This window comes from Solea solea, chromosome 13 (assembly GCF_958295425.1).
Source record: "Solea solea chromosome 13, fSolSol10.1, whole genome shotgun sequence".
Lineage (NCBI taxonomy): Eukaryota > Metazoa > Chordata > Actinopteri > Pleuronectiformes > Soleidae > Solea > Solea solea.
The window spans coordinates 17,183,458-17,208,102 of NC_081146.1; the positions used below are offsets into that span (position 1 = coordinate 17,183,458).

At 43.4% G+C, this 24,645-nt stretch overlaps 1 protein-coding gene across 1 annotated transcript in view; it reads right to left on the minus strand.

Moving 5' to 3' along the window:
* Nucleotides 1-24,645, minus strand: part of rspo2 (R-spondin 2) — a 55,194-nt gene that overhangs the window by 14,815 nt on the left and 15,734 nt on the right. The window contains exons 3-5 of the mRNA XM_058648687.1: nucleotides 15,226-15,414; nucleotides 6,668-6,811; nucleotides 6,231-6,419 (exon numbers count right to left, since the gene is read on the minus strand). Of these exons, the coding sequence (XP_058504670.1) occupies nucleotides 6,231-6,419; nucleotides 6,668-6,811; nucleotides 15,226-15,414 (522 nt within the window). The remainder of the gene's footprint in view (nucleotides 1-6,230; nucleotides 6,420-6,667; nucleotides 6,812-15,225; nucleotides 15,415-24,645) is intronic.

Here is a 24,645-nt window from a genome sequence, read left to right on the forward strand (position 1 = left end):
TCTACAAAAGGCAGTTCAGCAAAACCACAACTCAACTGGGCCAAAGAGTGTGAAAAAAAACCCTTCACTAACACCCCTCCTCTTTCTTCCTGCTTGGAAAAGACCAGATGACAATAATGTGGAGAATGGAGCCCCAGTGAGTGCCGCTGACCCCTCCTCTTCCATTCCTCCACCCCCTGGTCTTTGAAAGGCCTCCACATGTTTATGGCTCATGCCTGTGGTATGACGATGGATTCTCCATATAAAAGCCAACAGGATCATGGGGTGTTTCAAATATTGCTCTCTGAAGGCAGTTGCTGACAAAATGACAGCATCCATATTTATTTTGGTCAAAGAGCAGGGGCACTTAGTGGGAAATTAATCAGAGCCCCCCCCCCAACTTCCATCCTCAATAAGGAATGTACCCAGCACATGGAAGTCTCCAAGACTACTAGTAATGACTTTCTCCTCCAATGGAAGATTTAACACTGCTAAACTGCACAAGAGGCAGAAAATTAAACCCGAAAGTTTGGTTGGAGACTATCAGTATAAAGCAAGTGTTGATTGCCTGTCCAGACATAAGTCTAGATAATCAATTTTCATCTGGTTATGGCGGTGATATAAAACATAAGCGTGGAGATGAGGGAGGAAAAAAAACATAATCTATGGCAGAGATTTGCGAATATGGGATCGCTGAAACAGAGCTTGTGTTAATTTGCGACTGTGACCGCAGCAGTGACCATAACTGCCGTTGGCACTGGGAGGCTGGACTTGGCCAAGTTAGTGACAGGTTGATGTGTCTTTCCTCTTCACCCATACTCTAATTCACGACAGCGCAGTGCAAGGCCTCCAAAAGACTCTGTCAGTTCAGCTTTACAGCTTTCAGAGTTGTGTGTACAACATGGGGAAATCATCAGTTATATTTTTCCTCATCACAACCAAATTTGGGCATTATTTATTTCAATAAATGAGCTTGAAAGGCTTGAAAAAGTGGGTGGTGGCGGCGGCAGGGAGGGCTGTCTCAGTCAAACACCAGCACAGTTGCAATGTCCAGAGCCAGGCCATCCATAGCGTTCAAAGGAGTATCTATGAGACCTTCTCACCAGCTACCGTGTCAGCCCCTACTGAGCAGCTTTATTAAATGAAGATTAAGCCGTGGGTCCACCAGTCACAACAGGCTGTGATGTGAGGCACACATAATCACTATGGCAAAGAAGTTGCCAATTAGTGCTCGCATTCTGTCCTGGGAAAATGCTCCGCACTGAGCTCCCGCTGGCGGGAAGAACGGACCTGGATTGTCCATGATATATCCTGGGCCAAAGATCACCACCCGTCATTTTGCCAGGGCAGAAATCAGAGCCCCACTTGTCATCTGTGCACCAGCTCTCCCATCTAAATATGGTGACTTCCCGTTAAGCACACCCGGCAAACATTAATTGGAATAATGAGATAAGTACATGAAGGAACAGAAGTGCAAACCTCTGGCCTCAAATGCTTTGGGAAAAGTTCCGAGTGGTGGCTCGAGCAGTGCTGTATTGTTGTTTGGCTTGGACAAACTGAACCATGAACTCTTCTGCTGAGACAAGAAGAACATGCTCCATCAATTAGCCTCAAGTTGAAAGCATGTGTCTATAAAAAAAAAACAAAAAAAACCCTGGCCTGATGCTATGAGGCTTCGTCTGACAAAAACACATCCAGAAATGTGTTTGGATGTTGGGTTTCCAAGCCAAACACAGGCCAGACTCAGATGTGATCATGCAGAGTGCGTAACTAAAATGCTCAGAAGTGAATAGCATCTTACGCCAGAGCTTAAACCTCTTGGCCCAGCGAGTATAAACACCAAAATTGTGTGTCACACGCTCATACGCATGCATGCGCCTTGACTGCTCGCTCGTATGCAACTCAACTGCCAGAAATCGGAATTGTTTGGTGTGCCGATCGGTATGTGTTACACACAAGGCGGCTGAGCTTCCTCCAGAGTGGATTTGAGGCAATCACATTTGCTCTGTGCATCTTTTTACAGGAGTGGAGACTTTGCAGCAGATGGTTCGCAGACGTTGAGGACCAGGAGGTCCACAGCACTGTAGCTTCACCGCAGAACCAGACTGGCTTCAGACAGAACCTGGCAAAAATCCCTCCAGTCAACCAAATCCTTCTGAGATATGGTTGTTTTGGCATTGTTCTATGTTCACTTTGGTCCCTTGCAAAGGACTGTAGGTGCTTTTGGAGTAGATTAAACAAATCGCAGCCTCTCGGTCACATCCAGTGGCCTTGTGTAAATACAGAGAACTTTTGGAGCCTATAGAGTTCACACTGTGAAAGAGGGATGAGGTGGTAAACAGAGTTTAGGTGGAGATATCCACAGAAACTTTAAATGTGTTGATCCAAAGTATTAAATTGATGGCGGTGTGAATGAATGTGTGGTGTGGTGACTAGTGGAGGCAGTTATCACAGTTACAGTATAAACATACGTTGCATACAGAAGTTACTACAGACGGTATTAGTGGTGGCTGGATCCGAGCACTCAGATGACTGATGGGATGGAAGGCTTGGCTTCAGATGAGCCCTACAGCAAAAAGGGTTTCTGTAGTTACACACAGAATTACACATGGATACTAATACTCCCACAAAGGCCTCAAGCTCCCCAAGTACAGGTATATAATGTAACGGTCAAAGATTATCACTGAATAATACTTCTCTTGGCACTCTTCGCTTTACTTCTTTTTTCCATGTGGTCTTAAGAGTAAGTGTGAGTCTACATGGGCTCATAGAAGCATTTTGATTGGAAATTGAGCTGCATTGTTCTGGAAAACAGGATCTTAAATATGTTTCTATTATCAGTTCCAAAATTTGCCAAGCTATTAAGTTTTTATAACCCATAACTCCATATTGTAAAACTTCTGTTCTTGGTTGGGTTTATTTGGGGCCTGGCTGACTCCTCAGCAGTAAAGACCCCTTTAAAGACTAAATCTACCTACAAATCAAGCAGGCAGCACTGCACAAAGATCTCTCCTCCTGCCCGCTACTGTGAAGACTTTGGTGCCACCAGAGAATCTGAAAGCCGATTTGTAAAACTGTCGGAAATTAGCCTGCGTCGCAATGAAACACTTGTGTTGGACTTTACTCCCTCCTTCAAGCCCAAATCAGGGATCACAACAAGAGAGTGAGTTTCAAGGGCTTTAGCAGTTTAAGTTGTTCATACAACATCTGATGTCACTGACATGGCAGAGGCAGCTGTTGTTCGAGGATTATAGTAGAGTGGGTGAGCAAGAAAGTAAGAAACACTGGAAAAATAAACAGACAGATTGACAGCGAGTGCGAGGGGAGGGGCTGACTTAAACATGTTGCACACGTCTGTCTGTAAACCAGTGAATCTGATGACAGGGGCTGCTGGAGAATCTCTGAAGGGAATAACTTAATGGCATCAATATGGAACGGGCGAGCAGTGCAGTGTTATCACTCACCTTTCCTCTCCTCCCATCAGCTCACAAGACAGAGAAAGGGGGAACCCAGTCTGTCAAATCTGATAGGGCCAAAGCGGCTATTAATAAAGTCTCTTTTTTTAATGGCCTGCTCAGAGCATCACTCCAGGGAACAGGCTGATAGAAGAGTATTTTATCATTTCCAGGGCACAGTGCACACACTCGGGCCAAGCAGCCACGAGACAAGACATAATTATTCCTCTGGAGATCATCTAGTTTCCATTCAAGTATTATTCGAAAAGGATTTGTGAAATCCATCCAACATGTTTTTCAAATAATTACTGGCGCAGGCTTTGTTTAATTTCATTGTCAAAAACCCATAAGTGGGACAAACTGTTCAATGTGGCCTCAGATGCTCTGAAACAGGCCTTGTGTGATATCTGTTCATTCTTCCTGCACTGTCCATTTTTTTTTTTATTTGGAGCATTGCAACAATCCTCTGGGGGAAATATTCAATGAATCACAGCTGGTGGAGACACATCAAATTGCAGTTTCATTTGTTTGACAAACTTTAATGGAGTAACAGAGTGCTTCTATCTATCTATCTATCTATCTATCTACCTAGATCTTTGCATACACACAAGGAAATTAAGACCTTTTGTGTTGCACTTGTTTGCCTCAGATTAGCCGGCAGACGAGGCTCTGTCAATGACATCCAGCGTAATTTGAATTTGTACACAGTGAATGTAGAAATGCGAGCCAGGGTGATGAGATAAGCGTTGCCATATATAATGTACACCTACATGCTGCTTCCTCTTATTTCCTGTCTCCATTTAATCCACAGCATCTTTACAGTCTGCAGTTATATAATCCCATGCTCATCCTCAACATTGGTGTCTGGTGTCCAAGGAAAAGCGCTGATAAAAAATGTCTGTTTTTAGACAGTCTTGAATTGCAAGTCCTAATCACAAGCATTTAACAATACTGTAAGAAGTATTACGATCCGAGTGTACAAACCATGCATTGAGAGTCAGTTTTCTAAATTCTATTTAAAGATGAAATTGAACATGTTTGCAAAGTCCTTTGAAATTCAAAAGGTTACCTAGCAATGTATTTCATAATTAAGTCATTTTGTAGGCCGCTCTTGATCTTAATCCCCCGGCGGACGCCTCTTCCTGATCACCCGTATTTTACAGGGTGGCCTCTCCTTCCATTAGACTGTGCTTTATTATCACTCACAGCGAGTGATTATTTTTACAATGTCAGTCGGTTGAGTCAGTCGATGTGACGCCACTGGATCTGTGGAGTGTTTCACCTCTCCTGTGACTTCAGGGGCTTACACTTTTAAATTGTATTTATTTGAACTGAAGAGGGTTGCATTTCACTGGCTCTTGCCAAGTGGGGATTTTGCACTAGCGGTCGAGCGCGAGGTGTGTGTGGGGGTCATTAACAACACATGCCTATGTCTGAAAATTATCTTTTTAAACAGGCCACCACAGTCCTTGGTGAGCCCGCAGAGTCCTGACATGCAGGCACAGAGCCACAGCTTTTAACCACACAACTGAGCCTGGATCTTCCACAGTGTAACATAACAGTGGATCTGTGCTGACATGTTTACAATGATCACAGCAAAAGGTAACAGCAGCTTCAAGTAAGATGGACATTGCTGTCAGTTACTGAAGAACAGGAGAAAAGTGTCTCAGCTATACACAACGACTTCCCACCGGTGACTTCATGCTTGAGATAATTGACTGCTGTAACCATGCGCAACAATGCCAAATTTTAATTAAAGAAGGTCATAAAGTTTCTTGGAAAAGGTCAAGCAGACACGGCAAAGTCATGAAGAGGTATGAGGGGGGGGAGGGGGCTTTTTCCCTGAGAAATGAGACAGGGATTTAGGAACTAAATGTGCCATGGAATCACAGTTTCCAACCCAGAGAACAGGGAATGCCTTGGTAGAGCTGAAAAGGGAGAAACCATCAGGATTCATTTCATTTTAAGTTGATTTACTCTTTCACCACTTCACTAGATGATCCTACAATTCAACAATCCATGCTAAAATGGAGACAAATCCTCAAGGACGATATTTTCCTCTTTCGTTATACTATGTTGTTCTTTTATTGACAGCCTGAATGACATCTGCCACTGTAATGACTTCCTTATTTGGTGAATTCAATCCAAAGTTTACGAGAGACTAAAAGTACATTAAGGGGGAAAAAAATATTTATTTTAAAAGCACTTCTCACTGAGGACATCACCTCAAATGGTGTGCTTGGACCATCTGAGAGAAATAATCAACTTCTCGGGTAAAGAAATATATATTTCCGTCAGCTGTATGCACACACAGAGAAATTCCAGATTTGACTTTTCATTTAATGGCCTGACGTACATGCTGTGTGCACCGCAAATATCTGTCAAGTTGATGGGAGGAAACAGAGACGGCCATTGAGGAAACCTGCAGCTCTTACTTTGAAGAATTCCACTGAGGAGAGCAAGAAAGATGGGAGGGAGTGGGGAAAATATATCCTCAGAAAAAGAGCAGGCTTAAACAAAGCTGCCATGGAAAAATACTGATATTTGAATGCATGGAAATGCCACTGTGCACCTCAAAAACATAGACGATGAAAAAACAAGACAGAGTTGCACGGCACTGGGGTTACATGAAACAGGTGGAACTGAGAAGGGGGAAGAGTTCTCCTGCGGGACAAGTGGGCTGTTTTCTTTAATATGCACCCGAGAAGTGCAACCTTTAAAGTGAACACGGATGGAGCTGTGAGTGACAGACTGAACATCTCCGTTAACCAACATATGGCAGTTTAACACCCTTACCTCTCCTGCAGTGCCTCATGGCCATTTTGCACATCCTGGACTCAGCGATGGTGGGACAGGGTATTGTGTCTTTGGGTGGTTTCTTTACAATGTGCCGCGTCCGGGTCTCCAGACCCCACTTGTAGCCACAGGTTTTGTTTCTCCTGGTGCAGGCTCCCCACTCGCTCCACTGGCCCACCTCACAGCCTTCTGCAGAGACACAAAGGAGTAGAGATGCAGTAAAACCACAGACATCCAAAGACTATTGTTTGGTCTCAGCTGAACTGCCTGCTTTTAGATCCAAAATAAGTGCACAACTATGTACATGTAGAAGTATATGTATGTGTAACAATAATACTGTACATCATGATAAAAATGTTCTTCAATATAAATATAACAAAGGTGATACATAACTATACGGTTTCATGTTTTGTAAATGTCTCTGTTGTTTTGCGTACCTCCACACTCCATAGTGTCGTCCAGCGGAGCATAGCCCTCAGGGCACTTGTCAAAGCAGCGCCCTTTGTGTAGGTAGAAATCTGACTTGCACTTGGTGCAGAAGTCTTTACTGAAGCAGGACTCACAGTTCTCTATCCTGCACCCTGGAGGAAGGAGAGAAAGAGGAGATTCGTCAGGATCTGAGCAAACTTCTCATCTGGAGTTGATCGAGTGCTAAGGGGTTTGGGGAAGGGGGTTCTTGAAAGGATTATACCGTCTCTCCCGCAGAAAAAAAAAAAAAAAAAAGAACAACCCAACGATGCCCTGTGAATCATTTTTCCCAGAGGCTTAAGTATATTTTACAAAACTTGTTTTGCCTGACAGATTTTTTTTTTTAAAGCCTTTCCATTCTTGTCTGGAGTGAGCGAATCAGCAGTGTGACATGACAAAAACAGAGATGGTGAGGGATTGTGTCACGGCGACATGTAACCGTCACATGTTTTGAACTAGTGGCATACTGCAACAGGAAGAATACATCTCATTAGAGCTGAATAGAGTCCCTAATACGCTGTTTTATTACGCCACACCGGTCCAATCTGTGTCTGTTTCCATTACAGGATTACTTTAGTGGGAAGGCAGGTTTTCATTAAAGTGTGAATGATGGCTGATGATCACAAAGTTGGCCATCTGTGTGGATGCTTTCAGTTTTGGCTACAATATAAAAGAGGGAAGGTGGGTTTGGAAGGGGGAGGCATGGGGGGGGTGGGGGGAGCGGTGGCGGCGGTGGGGGACAACAACATATTTGCGGTGCCGTGCCAAACAAATGCTGATGCATTTAGTCAGCAAACACAACAGCACTCTTATCCTCCCACGCCACGCCCTGCCGCTGCGCAAGACACAGACACACAGTGCCGCGCGAGCAAAGAAAGGCCCAGCAATGTGTCATCAAGCTCTTACTCTGCAAATAGCAAGTCAGAGAGGGCCAAATTACAACAGCCACACCAACCGGGGCGACACACAGGCCCACATGATTAGAAGGAGCCTCCTAGCGCTGTCTGATTTATAACGCTCCTCAGAAGCTCTATGTGGCCTGGTTGGCCAATCGGCTCCCAGTGTTGGGGAACCACGACCTATAGCCTGCAGCCGCTATCTGTGCCTAAAGGGGTCTTCCCAGGTAGAGTGTCATCTGCTTGTCTGATCGTGTTCTGCATGGGGACACAAACCAGGCATTAAGGCGTGTGCATTTCTTGACACGTGAACCTGGGTTACTGTGATTTTCCACATGTAAGTGCAGCGGAGGCTGAGGCTGCTCTTTTATCTGTGACCCTTGCAAGGCCTGAGGAAGGGAAGGTTCTCACAATCACACCCCTTAATTACACCATCTTCAGCTAACCATCAGGCCTCCTCCTTGACATTCCTACAAAACGAGGGGGTCCCTCCCCGCTTCACTTTGAACCCAAAAGTATGGCCTCTGCCCACTCACTCTGGTCTCACGCTTTCCCGACCAGTCTAAACAAACCATTGACAAACACCCACATACCAATCAGATATGGCTGAGGACTGGATCTGCAGTGAGGCTGTAAGTCCACATTCTGAAATTATGATTCTGCTCATACATCACTAATCTCCTCAATGAAATGCTGGGGGTTTTTTCCACATCATTTTTATGTGTTAACTCAATCATCTGATAGTTTTTTTTTATCTTATCTGTGTATTTATTTTTGCCCTGTGGCTCCATTTTTATCTTGCATCTGTTGCAACATATGTCTTGGATCTGTGGGGTTATGAAGTGCTGCGGAGATTTTGGAGTGGAATGCGTGAGTCTGAGGGAGGTATAAATACATTTCCTTTAGCTTTCGGTCTCTTATCCACTTCCTTCTGCATGAAACCAAATTAGTCAGGCTTGGGTGTGATATAAGACAATCCCAATATGGGGAGCAGGCTAATAAATCACAAAGCTAATTGGAAAGAACAAAGCAGTCTTTTAGTTTTCACACTTCCCAGGCTTGTCATCACCTGTGGGACTTTAAGCTCCCAAACACAAAAATAAAAGTGCAGAGGGGGGGTGAGAACATCTGGCAGTACTCTTAAGGACTGAGGCTGTTGTGCAATCCTCAGTTATTGACAGTAAATACAACCAACGCAGATGTGTGAAATACTGTATATTTGCAGCAGCAGCAGCAGTAGCACATGTCGGGGCTTTTGATTTAAGCATTAGTCTTGCTTGCAGTTTCAGACGCAGCTGCAGAACTGCTTTTCTAAATAAAAGATAAGTAATAATGTCTCTCTGAGAGATGGATGAGGTGGATGACACATGCATGCGGCTCCATGGGATTTAAAATGCAGGGAGGGGGCGCTTAAGGGCGAGGGGTCATCAGAGAACGAGGTGGGTCGGAAGCGATAACTATGGCAGACATTCATACCTCTGTCCAGCTATCAGGCAAAAGGCTATCTGGGACATTGGAGGCTATCTGTGACACAGAAGAAGCTCCCACACTAAAAACTGGACATTCTGCAAAGCCAACAGTTGGGCAGCTTGTCCAGCAGCTCCAGAAACAGACGCGGGGCAGTGGGTTCTTTCTCCCTGTAGGATTAACCTCTGGACCACCTTTAAAGTCTTCATCTAGGTGCCTTGGGAAGACTAATGAGAAATAATGAGATCATCAGATTCCACTGAAAGCCCAGTGTTCCTGCGACTTAAACGCATTATCATCATTATCTCCCAGCCTGGTTCTGGCTGTGATGTGTTATATTATGAACAGACAAGGTTCATAATATGGTTCGCTAAAAAAGCACACACAGTAGAAAGCCGTAATTTTGTACTTGTCGTATGGTATGGTATGGTATGGTATTGTATTGTATTGTTTCTTATATGCTAAATGAACACCCCAGGAGGACCGGCACATTCACACCTAAAATAAATTGTTTCAGAATCCTTCAAACCATTATGTCATCACTGGGTTTGTCAATGTAAGCTGCAGATGAGAGGAAGAAGGAAGCACAGCATATCAGGGAAAATGGCAAAGAACATGCAGTGGTAAGAAGAGACTAAATGTTTGATGGTAATTTGGACATCTCCTGAAATCCAGCGACATCTCAGAGTAAACTGTGATCTGCCATGTTGCTAACTTCTACTCGCACTGTGCATTGAGTAAGATCCACCGTTGATGAAGTTGGGCAGTGGAACTTTGGTTCTGCTTCAAGGTTCTGAATGAAAGTAAAGCTCTTACGGGAACCGTGTACTTGTTAGAGTGAAAACTAAGAGTGTTAGCTAATGATCAAGCCAATCCTTCAGGTGTGGTCTTGACAGATAGCCCCACGATGTTATCACGGACATTCATAGCCCTTATGTCAGCTCCGGTCAACTGCTGTTCCTCCACAGGCTGATTTTCCTTTTATCAACATGAATATCGATTGTGTAAAGAAAAGTCTGCTAAATGACTTTCAAAGTTCATGAAATGCTCATGTTCCAGACAGGGGCTTTTACTTGAGTTGAGCTAGAGGAGAGTTGTCAGACAACTCATCAATTTACCGTGCGAGTCTCTTTCAGAAAGCTAAACAGACTTGATGTTGCGCAGCAGGAGTGTCCATGTCGTAAAAGGCCTGGCAGTGTGAGGGGGGAAAACAATCCCCTTTTTCCATCCTTTGCCTCCAAGCGGAGTCAAACAGCTCTGACCTACTCTCCTAGGCCCTGACTTTGGCTGTCATGGAAGCTTTGGCTTGCTCACTGCCACCCAGCCATGTCATGTGAAGCTACGGATGGTAGGAGTTTGTGGCAAAGGCCAGAGCTGCCATGTTCTTCCGAACTGTTTTTTCCACATGGGCGCTTTTCCACCCGCTGGTGTAAAAGCCAGGTGAAGCAAAGGTGGTGTTCCCATCAATCAGCACCTTCTTCACAAAGACCAGGGATGACAGATGTGTCAGCGGTCCTCCAAGCCTCTTCAACTCCAAGGAACACAATCCACGATGTACCTGGATCTGCTCACGCTCAGCCAGCTCCAGTATACACACAGACAGATCAAACACAGACAGCTCTTCCTCTCACACTACACTTTGCACAATTATGCACTGTTTTGGGGAAAACTGATTCAACTCGGCATCTGGCTGCATTGTCGTGGGAGCAGGGCTTGGTTTGGTGGGTCCATTGTATTGTCTGGCAAATCTGAAAGTGCGGTTACTAAAGCTGTGATGATTAAATGTCCCTTGGTAAATCTCAAAGGCCAAAAGCAACTGGTCTTTTTGTTGGTTAGACTGTGCAATGGAAATACCCACAAGCTCAGAATTAGAGCAAGAAACAGAGAGCTTGAATGGGAGATGTGGAGGGGCAGCGAGAGAGAGAGCGAGAGAGAGGGAGGGAGAGAGAGAGAACGGCCAACTGAAGGTTGCAGAACTCATTGGTTATTTTACACAGACTTGGTACACATTTGGCAGAGTCCCATGATTTAAGGCTCTTATCCACCTCCAGCTTTACATGTTTCCATGATGTGTTTTAAAACTCGAATGAACCAGGAAAAGATTCACACAATCCCCTTCAACTTACAGCCTTAATGTGATGCGACAACGGGGTTTGGTAACAGATTTACTCAGTCTGTGAAATGGAGTAAAAATAAAATAACAATAAACTTTTCTTTTTCTTTTTTTTTTTACATAAAATTACCTCACAGAGAAGAATCACTGGTGACACATGACACTGGCACTGACTAAGCTGTTATATTTAAACCATGCTTCCAGGATATTGGCAATCTCAGGACTTGTCCATTGGTTGCTGGTTGGCAGCAAACACATGTGTTTTTTTTTTTTTTATGTGTTGTCAAGCCGCTGCAGAGGGTAAAGGCAACTCAGTTGGTGGCTAAATAATGTGTATACTGCAGGGGGGGGGAAGCTCTGAATGTGGCCTTGCTCACACACTGACCCTCTCCATACTCTCTCACATGAAAGACAGCTTTGATAGTCGCCTCTCAGCTTGTAACTCTCTCAGCCAGAGAGTTTGCCAGTGATGCAAAAGGACAGAATATGCTTTGGCTTGAGAATGTATGTAAAAAAAACATCAAGTATTATGAAATGTGACTGAGGCAACAGCATGACTGCACCGCATTCACACATATTTCAGTGTGCATAACGCAATATGCTGTGTGGCTCTTGCAGCAAATCTTCCCTGCAGCGCCGCGGGTTAACACCCACAGACACCGGTGCGGGGCCTCTTCTGGGTGGCTGATAAGAAAGTCGAGGATAACACTGAAGTTGCAGCATATGGTTTATGGCCATATCATAATTTATGCCCAGGGCTGTCCAATTGGAACATAATGCATGGATGTACAGGAAGGTATTATGTTTGTTTCTCTAAATGTGGTGTTGCTTCCTGTAACACACACATACCCAACCCTCAAGAGTGAACCTTACATTTCACCCCCATCCTGTTAAAGTTAAGTGTGCTGTATGTATGTTGAAGGAAGAAGAAGGAAGTGGGGAAAATATCTAATTGCAATTTTTAGAGATTTGACTTGCAGTGTTATTATTTTAGCTCAATAACCACTACGCTATAAACTGAAAACATGATAGCGCAGTAACACAAGATACCATTAACATATGAACTATTCATGCAAGTATGAGAACACGTTTGTATTACACATTTTTAAATTGGCATAGAGCATAGAACAATGAAAATACAACAATTAAACTATGTATTTGTGATTTGCTAATTGTGTTGTTTTAAATTGCAATTTTGAAGGGACCGACCTTTGAGATGTTATTAATTTGTTACATATTATAAATTAGGAGATTTGACCTATAATGGCTAAAAATGGTGCACTTGAATTGAAAAACTGGTCACCAGTTAGTGCATGCTGGGATAAGTTGCAACCCACCTATGCTGAAAAGAAATACCCTGACGTATATGAAAAGCCTGTAAAATGGATTCTAATTTAATGTATTTTAAGTCACAGTTTACAGTTCTGGTGACTTGCCCTGAGGCAAAGTGCATCACACTGTCAACTCACTGTGTAAAAACTGAATTAATCTACTGAAAATTCCCTGATTCTCACTCTGTCACATGACTGTGACTCCTAAGGAGCTCCTTCAGAAAAACTGAAAGTGAGGTTAGTGGAGTGTATAAGCCTTATGCTTGTCTAGCCCATGTTTTCCTTTACTCAGGCAGTCTACCTTTTTTTTTTTTTAAATGATATAAGATCACACATACAAACCCTGGTGTAATAATAAGGGTCAGGGTTAGGGTTTCTTAGGAAACCAGGAGCACACGTCACAGATGACCATGTCAGCTGAGCCCTCCACCATCAGTTGTCCTCCGTGCCTTTTGCATACCAGTAAGACTGTGTCAACTATACAAATATCAACTCAGCCGAGACAATTAGCTTCCAACCCAATAAAATATCTGTTTATAGAGATCGGACATGAGCGGTTTGGTGAAAATGGCATGCAGAGCACAGTTGAGAATGAGGGTCAGAGAGGAAACTGGATAAGACTTCCATGACTGAAGCTGCGATCACATCAAAGTAGTTCTCGCTCTGAGATCTGATAATATGTGACAATATATGATGTTGCTCTACGAGCAGTTTAGCAGATTAACTTGCCACACATCAGCATCAGTTTAAGTCAAAACTCACCCAGCATGGAGATAAAGTGGTCAAAAGGGGGGGAGAAAAACAGATGGTCTACCAAAGAACAAGATGTCTTTCTCTTTCAATTTTTCTCTCGTTTATTAAAATATGATGAAATGACCATGACTTAGGGGCGATCTGATAAACATGAGTATGAGGAGTACATCATGTGGTGATAAGTGTTTTGTTTGGCGGTCTCCAATCAGTACGTTAAAAGACAGTTTTACTGGTTAAAATGGCAGGAGATGAGGATTTTTCTGGAGCATCTGTGTGTGACCTCATTAGTCCAAATGCCAGAGAGATGCTACAGAGAACAACATCACAGGAAATCTCATAGACTGGCTCAAATCAAACTCTGATGTTTGGAACTGACACTGCTGGGAGACCTCTTCCTTTTTCTCCATCCCAAACCATGTCATTTTGATTTTACAGTAGATGGTGAAAGAGAGGAACAGACAGGAAACAGGGTGAGCCGGGGGAATGAAACCCAGTATACATCCAACTAACCAGAAAAGGAACTATGGATATACTGTATGTACCCATGTGGTACGCTCCTAACCAAATAAGTCTTGAAAATAAAAAGCCAAAACACCTTTCAGTCATGTACTGAAAGACCCTATTCAGACCTATTATTAACATCCGGTTTGAGTGATCCACAGATCTGATTACAAAAACTACATTAGGAGGTCGGTTTGAGGATGCATTTGACCACATTCCTGAGAACACACGAATGCAACCTGCTACAATATTAACTCTCCTCACCGCTTCATTTCTTTTTCTAATGTTTAAAATCTTATCTCATGTAACAGCAGCACGAGTAGTCTTTGATTCACTGTTAGCCACTCTGATTTCTTTTCTCTCTCGCTGTCCACAATAACACCTGAAAATGCATTCATGTGCCAGATTGTGTATTTGCATTGCTAGGAACATGCCGTGACTTCACTTCACCAGAAGTCAGTAATGAAAGTTTTTTATTTTCTCAACTACTCAGCTGCACCAGCCTCAACAGTTGGCTGGTGCAGCGTCAACTCGATCTTCATTTTCATAATCAAATGGAGTCAGTGGATGTTTTTTATTTTTCTTTCTTCATTTTGGTGATTTAACTGCATCTGTCAGGCGTTTGGCTCAGAAAAAGGAAATAGGTTCGAGTTCTTCTCTGTTTTCATATGAAACGCTCAGCCAACACCTCAAACTGTTTAAAACTATAACTCTCACTCTCTGTCTGTCTGTCTCGCTCTCTCTCTCTCTCATTCTAACTCTTACTGTATTTCATGTTTAAATAAAATGGACTGCCACATGGGGAGGAGAGGGAAACATCTAATTAATTCAATCTTCCAGTTCGACAAGAGTAAGATGTGTAACAACAACTAAAATAACATATTTTTCTTTCTCATAAATCTACTACTTATCCTCATGGTTAATGATTTAATGATTGCACTTAACTTAAATCAAGGTACGAACATACTTAATAAATAAATGACACTGTTTCGATGTCTCATTCCAAAAGCCACTGACAAAACGAGTCAACGTCATGCCTTACTGCTAACATATAAAGATCTGTATAGTTGAAGTGGTTACTTCAAATGGTTGGCAGTTATGTGTTGCGTTTAATGTGATGGTACAAGCCTTAGTAGTGTCAGTCGGTTTGGCTGAATCTTCATTGCGTCACTTGCACCTGGATGTTCTGCCTTTAAATGTGCACTGTAGGATGTTAGATCATGAAAAAACGCCGTTAAATCCCAAGTGAGACACTGCTAAGAGGAACGTTCACCACTTCACATCAACCTGTATGAACAGATGAGCAATTCAAATTGTGAGGCATGTGCGTCTACTCTGGATAATTGACAATAAATCATTTGTTGTGGGAAAAGGGGGGAAAGCAGGGAGAGGGCGTCTGTGTGCGAATGTTGGGAGAAACAGAGGGGGAAAAAGTCTGGGGGGAATGATGAGACGAGACGGCTTACTGGAGCACATGTTGAGTTCGGGGCTGCGCATGCCGTAGTATCCGGCCGGACAGTCGTGAAGACACTCCCCATACTGTCTCATCCTCTCCCTCCGCAGAAACAGGAAGAGTTTGGGCTGGCAGTTTACGCAGCCGTTGTCCCTGGAGCACACCGAGCAGCCCTTGCAGATGGGGTACGCTCCATAGCTAGCTGCAGAGGCAAAGACAGAGGAGAGAGAGCGGCAGAGATGATTAATGATATGGAATTAAACTGACAATGCCTGAATGAATCAACCAAAGTGCTTGGATAAACATCTGGAAGTCGTCCACACATAATTTTCTGACATTTATTTGTGGAAAGCTTTCAGACATTCTAACATCAACACTCCAGCAATCACACAAACTTCACACACTCACTGACCAGGTGTGCGGAGGTGAGGAAGCAGGCAGTCGGATCATCCTCAAGCCCTCGTTTCTTATATTGTCACACAAATATATCACTATCACTTCAGAAAAGACTACAAATTAGGCACAATTAGCTCGTTATGAACGACGGTCAATGTGGTCGTCGAAGGGCTCATTTATACTCTCTGCGAAAGATGGAAGATGGAGCCTTTCCTCCGTAACTTTGCTTTTGTTTTGTCCATCACTGTGTGCCAAGCAGGGGAGCTTACGATGGCGGATGTATAGAGACAATAGTCCAATCAGTCAGGAAAACAACTAAGAAACAACCCAAAGTTGCAATGAAACAACCGTTTTTGGCCAGAAAACAGAGAGCGGCTGCCAAGCGCTCGGCTTCACTCTCTGGTGCACCATGGTTTTATTTGCGGCGCTATCTGGCGAAGCAAGTTTTTAAAAGCCGCGGCAGACATACATACGGAAATATTGAAAAATGCCGCTCGAACATCGATCTCTCTCATCGGCAACACCAACGAGTAATATTCGGAGATAACATTTGGGATGTACAGACGTAAGACGGACGAAATTGAGGACAAATGGGCCATAAAACAGCTTGGGAAGCATTTGGTTCCAAATAATAGCTAGAAATCTTCACATAGTGTAAAATACTTTGTGCTGGCATGAGCCACTGTTCCCCTAAAGAGTGCAAATTTAACAAGCCAGCTCTCATACTACACACGTGTCCCTGTACTCTTTTTTTTATCATCCATGATGTACACGAAAGCTACTAGTCTACCAGAAGAGAATGAGAAATCCCCCCCACCCTAATGTATTGTGTTGTTCATACCAATTAACTCTGAACAAAGCTAATTGTCAGTGCCGTCTTTTGTGTTTCAAATCAGCAATACAAGGCTCAATGTCTCGGCTTTGTCACGCTACCGGATGCAGTCTAGTCTCGATGATTCATTCATTCACACCCATTCACTCACACTTTCATATCTATGGACAATAATGATGAAGATGCAGATCATATCGTGCTTGGGTTGCTGTTATTAAACTAATTAAAATGATATGTATGCCAATGTGGCCGTTCCAAACGTAGGTCTGTGCTGCTGTTCGCATTTGCTGCACTGGAAGAATGCATGTATGGTGGTTGAGAAGGTTGTTTATTCTGTGCTCGCAAGAGGAAAGTAGAACTCTTTTTATCATCACTCTGTCTGTGGATGAACCCGACTTCACCCGATGACAAGAACAGGGTGAACTTGAGAAAACACACTTAACTGTGGGAGGGCTGACCAGGAGAATCCAACCCGACTACAAGAATAAAACCGAAACAACCATAATAGATATATCAGGAGGATGTCCTCTAATTCATAGTAAATACGTCCGTTTGAACAGTTTGTCATTCCGGCAAACTCTAGTTCCCCTCTGAACATTCGAATGCTGATTGGTTATAAATGTGAATATCGCATTAATTCTGGTCGGAGCTGGCCTCCTGAACCATTGTGTTGAGACAGACGATGAAAGCCCCAAAAACCTCAGTGGCTCTGGCCTCAGCTCGAGTTGCCTGCGGAAGACAAAGGAGCCAGTAAAAAGACAGTCCATCCCACAATAAGTGACTCTCAATGTAAACTCCTTAGCGTCCCGTTTACAGGAAAATGTCCTTGGGCGAATCCAACCTCTCCAAACGAGAGACACTTCAATTGATCTAAGCAAAGTCTTAAATATCACAAGCAGGGACCGGGTAACAGTGCTGCTGAAACAGAGCGACCTACCACAATGCTTAATAAAACACTGTGCAGAAAACTGGACAAACCCTGAGAGACAGAGCCGAGCATGCCTGTATTACTGGCCATGAATCCTCATATTAGATTTCTCTCGTCAGATTTGCGCAGGCGAAAGAGAGCACTAAGTGAGCCCAGTGCAAGCATCAGTTTGTAATCATGAGGAAATCAGTCAGCAGATGTCAGTGGCTGCCTTAGACACATCTTTTCTTTTTCTTTTTTTTTTGCTGGGGTGCTTGGAAACAGTCTTCAGAGAGAGGTAGAGTATGTGGCTTTGCCAAACTACGCTCATTCTGCTGAAGCCAGGGTGGATCGACGTAAGATTAAGTGACGGTCTTAAGGGATGGGGTTTACAGCGACACCCCACTGATCACAACAGCACAGGGACGTGCACACGGAAAGCACTCATCACACACGCGCTGGTGACTGCTCACCTCGAGTCGACACTCGTCAGTATGACATGAATGAAAAATGAAAAACCTCCAAAGTATGACGAGTACTGGCTCGTCCAGTTCTCACATGGAATATTGCATTCTATGTTCAGCTGTCAATCCGGTGTAACACTTCTCAACTACTCTGTGGTGTTGGCTGTGTCTTCATTCAATGCAGCGTCGTCAGAAGTCGTTAAGAAGTATTTCGCAAATGATGATGTCTTCTTAAATAACGTGCAAGCATTTAAATCTTCATGCTGTATAAAAACAGTGGCATCAACAACAAAAAGTAAATACCGCCTTAATTTACAACAACACTGTGCAACTTCATTTCAGCATCACTCCGTATGTTAAAAGTCCAATTTTAGTCGGACTAAGACAATAATTTGGTTTTCTTAATGTCATGTAAACACAACATTGATCGAGTCTTAGTTGGACTAACATACCTGCATAATGTGATTCATAGTCCGATACTGTCGGACTTGGCATTCTGTGCACCTAAATATCCTCCCCCGGTCTTTAAAAAGTAAATAGAAGGAGACGACGTATAAATTGCAGTACTGTTGCCGGATAAGAACAAAGAACGCACTGGTATCTGCGAGGTATGCACAAAACATACCACCAAACAGAACCACAACACGATCCGTCTCACCGTCCATCTTGCCATTTGCTGCAATGTAAAGGTCAACAGGAAACTGACTCAACAGCACTATCTTAAAGGGAGATACAGCGCCACCTACAGAGGGGGAGTCAGACATACGTGGCCAACAAATTGATGTTCTCCTCGACATGCATCCGAGTCTGCAAGTTGTCCAGTTGCCTGTCTTAGTCAGACTATGGCCTTAGCTCGATTAAACTGTGCATGTCAGAGTAATGAGTGTTGAAATTGTTGTGCCTGCGTCTGGCAGTTTGAGTCTCTGACTGCCATTGATTTAAACACTTCTCTCACAGTGTTCCTACCCACTCACCACACTTGGCAGGGCAGAGGTTTAGGTGCAGAAAGGTGCACTATTACTACTCAGGGAGCCACCAAAATGATTTTTGAAGCTGTAATTTACGGTAATAAAAAACTGGGGTGATGTTGCATTGAAATAAAAACAAAAAAAGTTATGGCAACTGTATTTAAGTGTTTCTTTTTCCCATCAGGTAACACCACAGACATTATTTCTCAGACATCTCAAATTTCATTCAGTCAGACCTTCCATTGACTAAACGGCAACATTAAACCAAACCTCAGTACCTAACCATATGCTTCTGTAGAGTATACACTGTGAATGTGTTTACAGCAAACTGACATCCACATTACGTGGGTCATATTTACTCCCTCTGCCCTCGCCAAACCTGAATGCAGCACCGAAAGTAAAGGCAAGCTAACTTGGCAAACGTAAAATGCTGTCAGCCTGGGCAGCTTATATCGCCAGCTCATCATAACTATTAACAGTGTGCTTGCGATGCTATCCAAACAATAAAAGAAAAACAAAATAAGGGGTTGTGGTCATCTTGGCTCACTGGTGAGTCAATCAGCATAGAAATTACAGTACAGAAAAACCTCATAGATCACACTCGCTCTTTGTTGTTGAAATTCACTTTTACTGGTCGCTAATCTCGAAAATGGACACGTCTTTTGAGCGCAGCGAATCCCAACATCCTGGGATCAGTGGGGCCAAGAAGGTTGCACACGGTGGAGAGGAACTCTTTGGGTTCTGATCGTAGGAGATAAAACGTGTGTGTATGTGTGTGTGTGTGGAAAGGCTCGGAGGTTCAGGCCACAGGTATGTCAGGAAAGGGAGCTGTAATTCAGCGTCTGGAGCAGCGCTGTCCAGCTCACGTCCTACAATACCAGCATAATGTCTCGCACACTTCCACATCACTCTGTTTACTGCCAAGAATTTTGAGAAAATCCTTACTTTTCTCTCTTTTCTTTTTCCCTAGAAAACACCCATTAGTCTGATGAATCTGATTTGTGAGACGAGGAGAAATCAAAGAGCGGGAAAACTTAACAGTAGCTGGAAGGGGTTTAGAGGTAGAAGGTTTATCTCAGCTTTATTGGGACTGAAATTGCACGTTGCAGGCGTGTATTAAGTGGCATCAAAGAGGAGAAAATGAAAAGAAAATGCCTACAGTGTCAGGGGTCAGAGGTCGCTATAGATGTCAGATCATTTTAATCCAAGTCAACTGCAATAGCAAACCGTGTTTTCATACATGCTCCTCTGCCTTCTAGGTTTCCTGTTCTCCCCCTTTAATTACAGAATGGTTTTGGTTCTTGTTGTGTCTCCTCTGTCAATCACATCCCAAAAAAAAAAAAAAAAAAGGCTGCACGTCTACAGCGGAGGAGCGAGTGCGCGTCGCACGCCGTCTGAAAGAGACACGCCCCGCCTGCACGTGATGAACCAGCGTCGTTTACAGTCTCGACCACAGGATACACGAGGAACTACTCCACAGATCCCACTTCTGACAGCTACACGAAGACCTCTGTGTAACACTCGAGCACCGAGTCCTTGAGCATCAGTGAAAAGGCCTCAGCACGGACTGTTCAATGCAAAGGTTTAATGTAAGTGCTTGAGTGTGTTGTCCGTACGAAGTTGCTGCTCTGGCAAAGGAGCCACATAAATGATGAATAATGCCTCGTATATTCCCTGCCTTACTCATCAATCATATACTATGACAAGCAGACTGAGGAGGATTCTTGTGTAACAAGAAAATGTGTGGGAATGTGCAGGTACATGAGGAAATTCACCTCACATGCATGCTAGAAAGGAACAAGATGCTCATCCAACAAGATTAGTGTTGCTCCTTTGAGTCCCTTGAAACATACTGAACCCTTAAAGTCCAAAAAGGTATCCCACCCCCTTATCCCACCAGTTCATTTGACTCCAAATAAATCCAAGCCAAGAAATCCACATATTGAAACGTCACAAAGGCCGCGCAGATATTCTCATAATAATAGGTATCGAGACTTTTTGTTTTTGGCAACGTTTGTAGTTTCAAACTCTCATGTGTAACAGTCAGAATCACAACCACGGCTGAAGTCACTGGGGAGCCGAGCTCTCATAAGGATAGATGAGCTCCGATGAAAGCAGTAAAACGTTAATGTACATCAAATGTAATGAGAGTAAATGGCGGCGTAGTGGCTAGCACTGTTGCCTCGCAGCAAGAAGGTTGACTAATCACGTTCGACCGAGGGCTTTTCCGTCCGACCCGGCCTTTTCACCCTGTGTCAGCGAGGCTGTGGAGGATAAAAGCAGTAGACAATGACAATCATGTCTAACGACGTCACCAACAACTCGCTTTACTGTCGAATGTAGGGCAAACTTTGCCCACTGTTTCAAGAGTGTGTGAGCGTGAACCTTATTAGAAATATAAGCCTAGGGCCGACTGTTATTATCAGCCCTTTTTTAATATAAAAAAATGGAACACACAGAACCGTGCTGCGTTAAAAAAAAAGCCTGTCAAGGGTTTCAAGACCACGACCACAGACTGCTGAGTATAATTTAGTCTATTAAGTCTGCGCACAAGTAAGGATTATTATATTATCAAGGCTAATGCATTATGTGGTGTGTATGGTCAGACTTTTTTTATTTCTTCTTTTTATTCTGCACAATCTTTCTTCTGTGGGGACAATGAATAAATATATTATTGATTGAATGATTGAATGATCGTGTCAGTGTTTATGCCAGAAAAAGGTTGAAAGAGGTAACAGATGCACAAAGTTCATGAAGATCAATAACATGTTTTCTTTCTGCTGCGAGCTTCCTGGTTTTGCTCTGAAACGCAGCTCAAGAGCAATTAGCGTTGCTGGGAGCTCCAGCAGGAAAACCCCAAACTCTGTCTCAGGTACGTTTTTATGAGTCCAAGGCGAGCGTGACAGACTGCGCTCAGGGCTGCCAAAAGCCCCAAGCCCCCACATATACAGGGGGTTCCACCCACGGTCAGCTCACTTCCTGCTTTCTATTCACCTACTGTTACCCATGAAATCATTCAGACTGACCCTTTTCCAACTTTGTGCAACCCGAAACCCTAACAAGGCAAATTGCACATAATTTTTGTGTTTCTTTTAGGGCCCTAAACTCAACATTGAGAACAACAGAACATTCTTACATATTGACATGGAGGTTTTGCAGAGCGACTTCAATGAAAAAAAGGCCGGTGCTGCTGAAAATACTTAGCGGCCATTTTCGGGCTTTTAAATATAACTATTTTGCTGTAACATTAAAAAACTTAACTTTAGGAAAATACATTTTTATTTTTATGAAATATAACTACAGCCACCATAGCAGAGATTATCAGTACAAACTGTATTATACTGATCTGTTAGCATTTCCAAAAGGATTTAACGGACAAAATAGGATTATGTTTCATTTTCATGTAACCTATGTGATTACTTTTTGTGGAGGATGCCTCTTTCTTCCTTCTTCTGCTGACTTTAATCAAAAAAAAGCACCGACAAAATGTGTTTAGGATTTTGCTTCCACTGCCTTCATTTAAAATAATGTAATAATGTATATAAATGTTGGACATAAACTGAAACATTATAGCGGTTGTATTTTGCTGTGTATTTTCACAGACTGTTGTGAGATTGTTGTTTGCATCAGACCCGTCGTCTTCGGTGACCATGTACGATTTCAACACCGTGCTAAACTGAAATAACAGAAATAATAAGTGCAGTGTCTTGATTCACTTGCTGAGACGATGTGGAAATGCAGCGGCAGAATTATACATACAGCAATGAATTTACGAACGCAGCAAATGTTAAACAGGAGCTTCCACTAAAACCACAACTGTTTCTATTGCCACGCATCTCCTCCATTTCTCCATGGGCCCCTGGTATGTAAATCTAATTATATAAACACAGCAGCCACACTGTCGATTGTTAGGAGAAGGCTCTTACAGTAGAACACACAGGACAGAGTTTGGTGTCATCACGTAACATGTCCAAAAAAAAAGAAAGAAAGAAAAAAAAGTGATTCACTTCATTGGCTCCATCTATACTAACTATACATGTGGTGAAGAGGCAGCCGTGGCGAAACCTCAGGCTTTGGAGTTACACAGCACCAGCAGGTCAAGAAGATGTTTGCTCTCATGTGGAAAGCATCACACTCGGCATTACAATTATACGCTTTCCTCGTGGCACTGAGACAATTATTGTTTATTGTCCATCTCCCTTGTTCTCCCGAAATGATGGTGTAAGCTTACTGCTGCTCCACTTTTTGTGGAAAAAGAGAAAGCATGGGAGAGAGAGGAAGGGCAGACAAGGGACGGGGGAATGACGCCATGTAGAGGCTGACTGGCGACGGACTGAAGTGTGAGGAAGCAGTGAAGCAGTGTGACTGGACAATAATTCATATAGGGTTTTACATTACACGTGTTTGAATGTGCAAAAACAATTTGAGAAGTGTTGTTTCCTGTCCTTAAAGAGGTTTAACCTGATTATCTTGATGCTCATCAGAGGGTTAATCCAAGATTTAACGGTTTCTATAACAAAAAATCAGTTTCAATCGCGTCAATATTGACTAATTTGAATTTCTTTCATTGTGATAGCATTGTGGCCATAACTTGCCTGAGCCAAGAAACAGCGGCAGCTTTCTGGATCTGTGATCAAAAACAACTGAACATCCAGGTTCACATTGCGTCGCTTTTAGAAAAAAAAAAAGAAAAAGTGACCGCCAACTGTGTCAACGCACCAGCTGTTGGGGCATGTCAACATTTTCTGAAGCTCGTTAAAAAGCGGGCTGGCGTGGAAAATGACATCAATGCGAGCACTTAGCGGACCCGTGACTTTATTTGTCATGGATCTGGAAGTTGCTCTTAGCTCAAAAGCTGTTGGGAAATTGAGAAAAAAAAAAAAAAACACGAGGAGGTAAGTGGGAGGAGGGCACACAGTCCAGTGCATCGGGCCAGTGTGCATCGAAGGCACATTTCTCTTCCAATTTAGCAGAAAATATGTTGGACTTGCCTACGACTCCTTTACAGCTGGAAATGGTCAGGTTTTAGGATCGACATTTTTTCCCCCAGTTTACTTTAACAGATCATACCGTAAAGCACATGTTTATAATTTAGGGCCGTCCCGCTGCATATAATGGTTTTGCAGCACGAGACTGAGCAAACACGCTTGGTGGTGTCAGACATGTTGGATCGGCCAGCGCGATCCGGCAAGTCCACAGCGATCCACCGGGGCAAAGCGGGCAGTGCGGAGAATTGAACCCTCACTTAAAAGGCTGGTGGTTTATGTCGCGGCGAATGGGTAAAACAGGCAGCCTCGGTTCACACGGGCAACTGGAATATGGGAGCCAATTTAAAGCTACACTTTTTAGTGCACAATAAAACGCAAGCGCGGGGTAATTTACTTTGGTGTGACTCAACGGGAGTCGCATGCAGGTGAGAAAACGTAATTTGACTCATTGGACGACCACATAAAACAAGGGGAATGTGACTGAAGCAACCGTTTGACAGCTTTCTTTCTGGCAGATAGATGAAATGATTGAGGCCCACGCCAATGGAACCTACACAGTGTGTCCTAATTATCTTCACTTACTGTAAGGTCACTCGGATAAATCTGGACATCTTTTACCCATTTCTCCAGCTCAACTCATCACAGTTGTCATCCCTGCACTTTTTTCCCCCTCCCCGAGTCTAAATGAAGGGCCTGGGTTAGTTCACTTCCTTATTAATATTTTTATGACGTATTATAGCTTGAATCCCATGTCCTCGGTCACATCCCACATCTGGATCACATGCCGTGAAAAGAGACCTCGTAATTCGCGTTTAAAGGAAAATTTGAAATAAAAAGGTGACCTCGCTGTCCAGATCTCACGGTGCGCGATGTCGTCT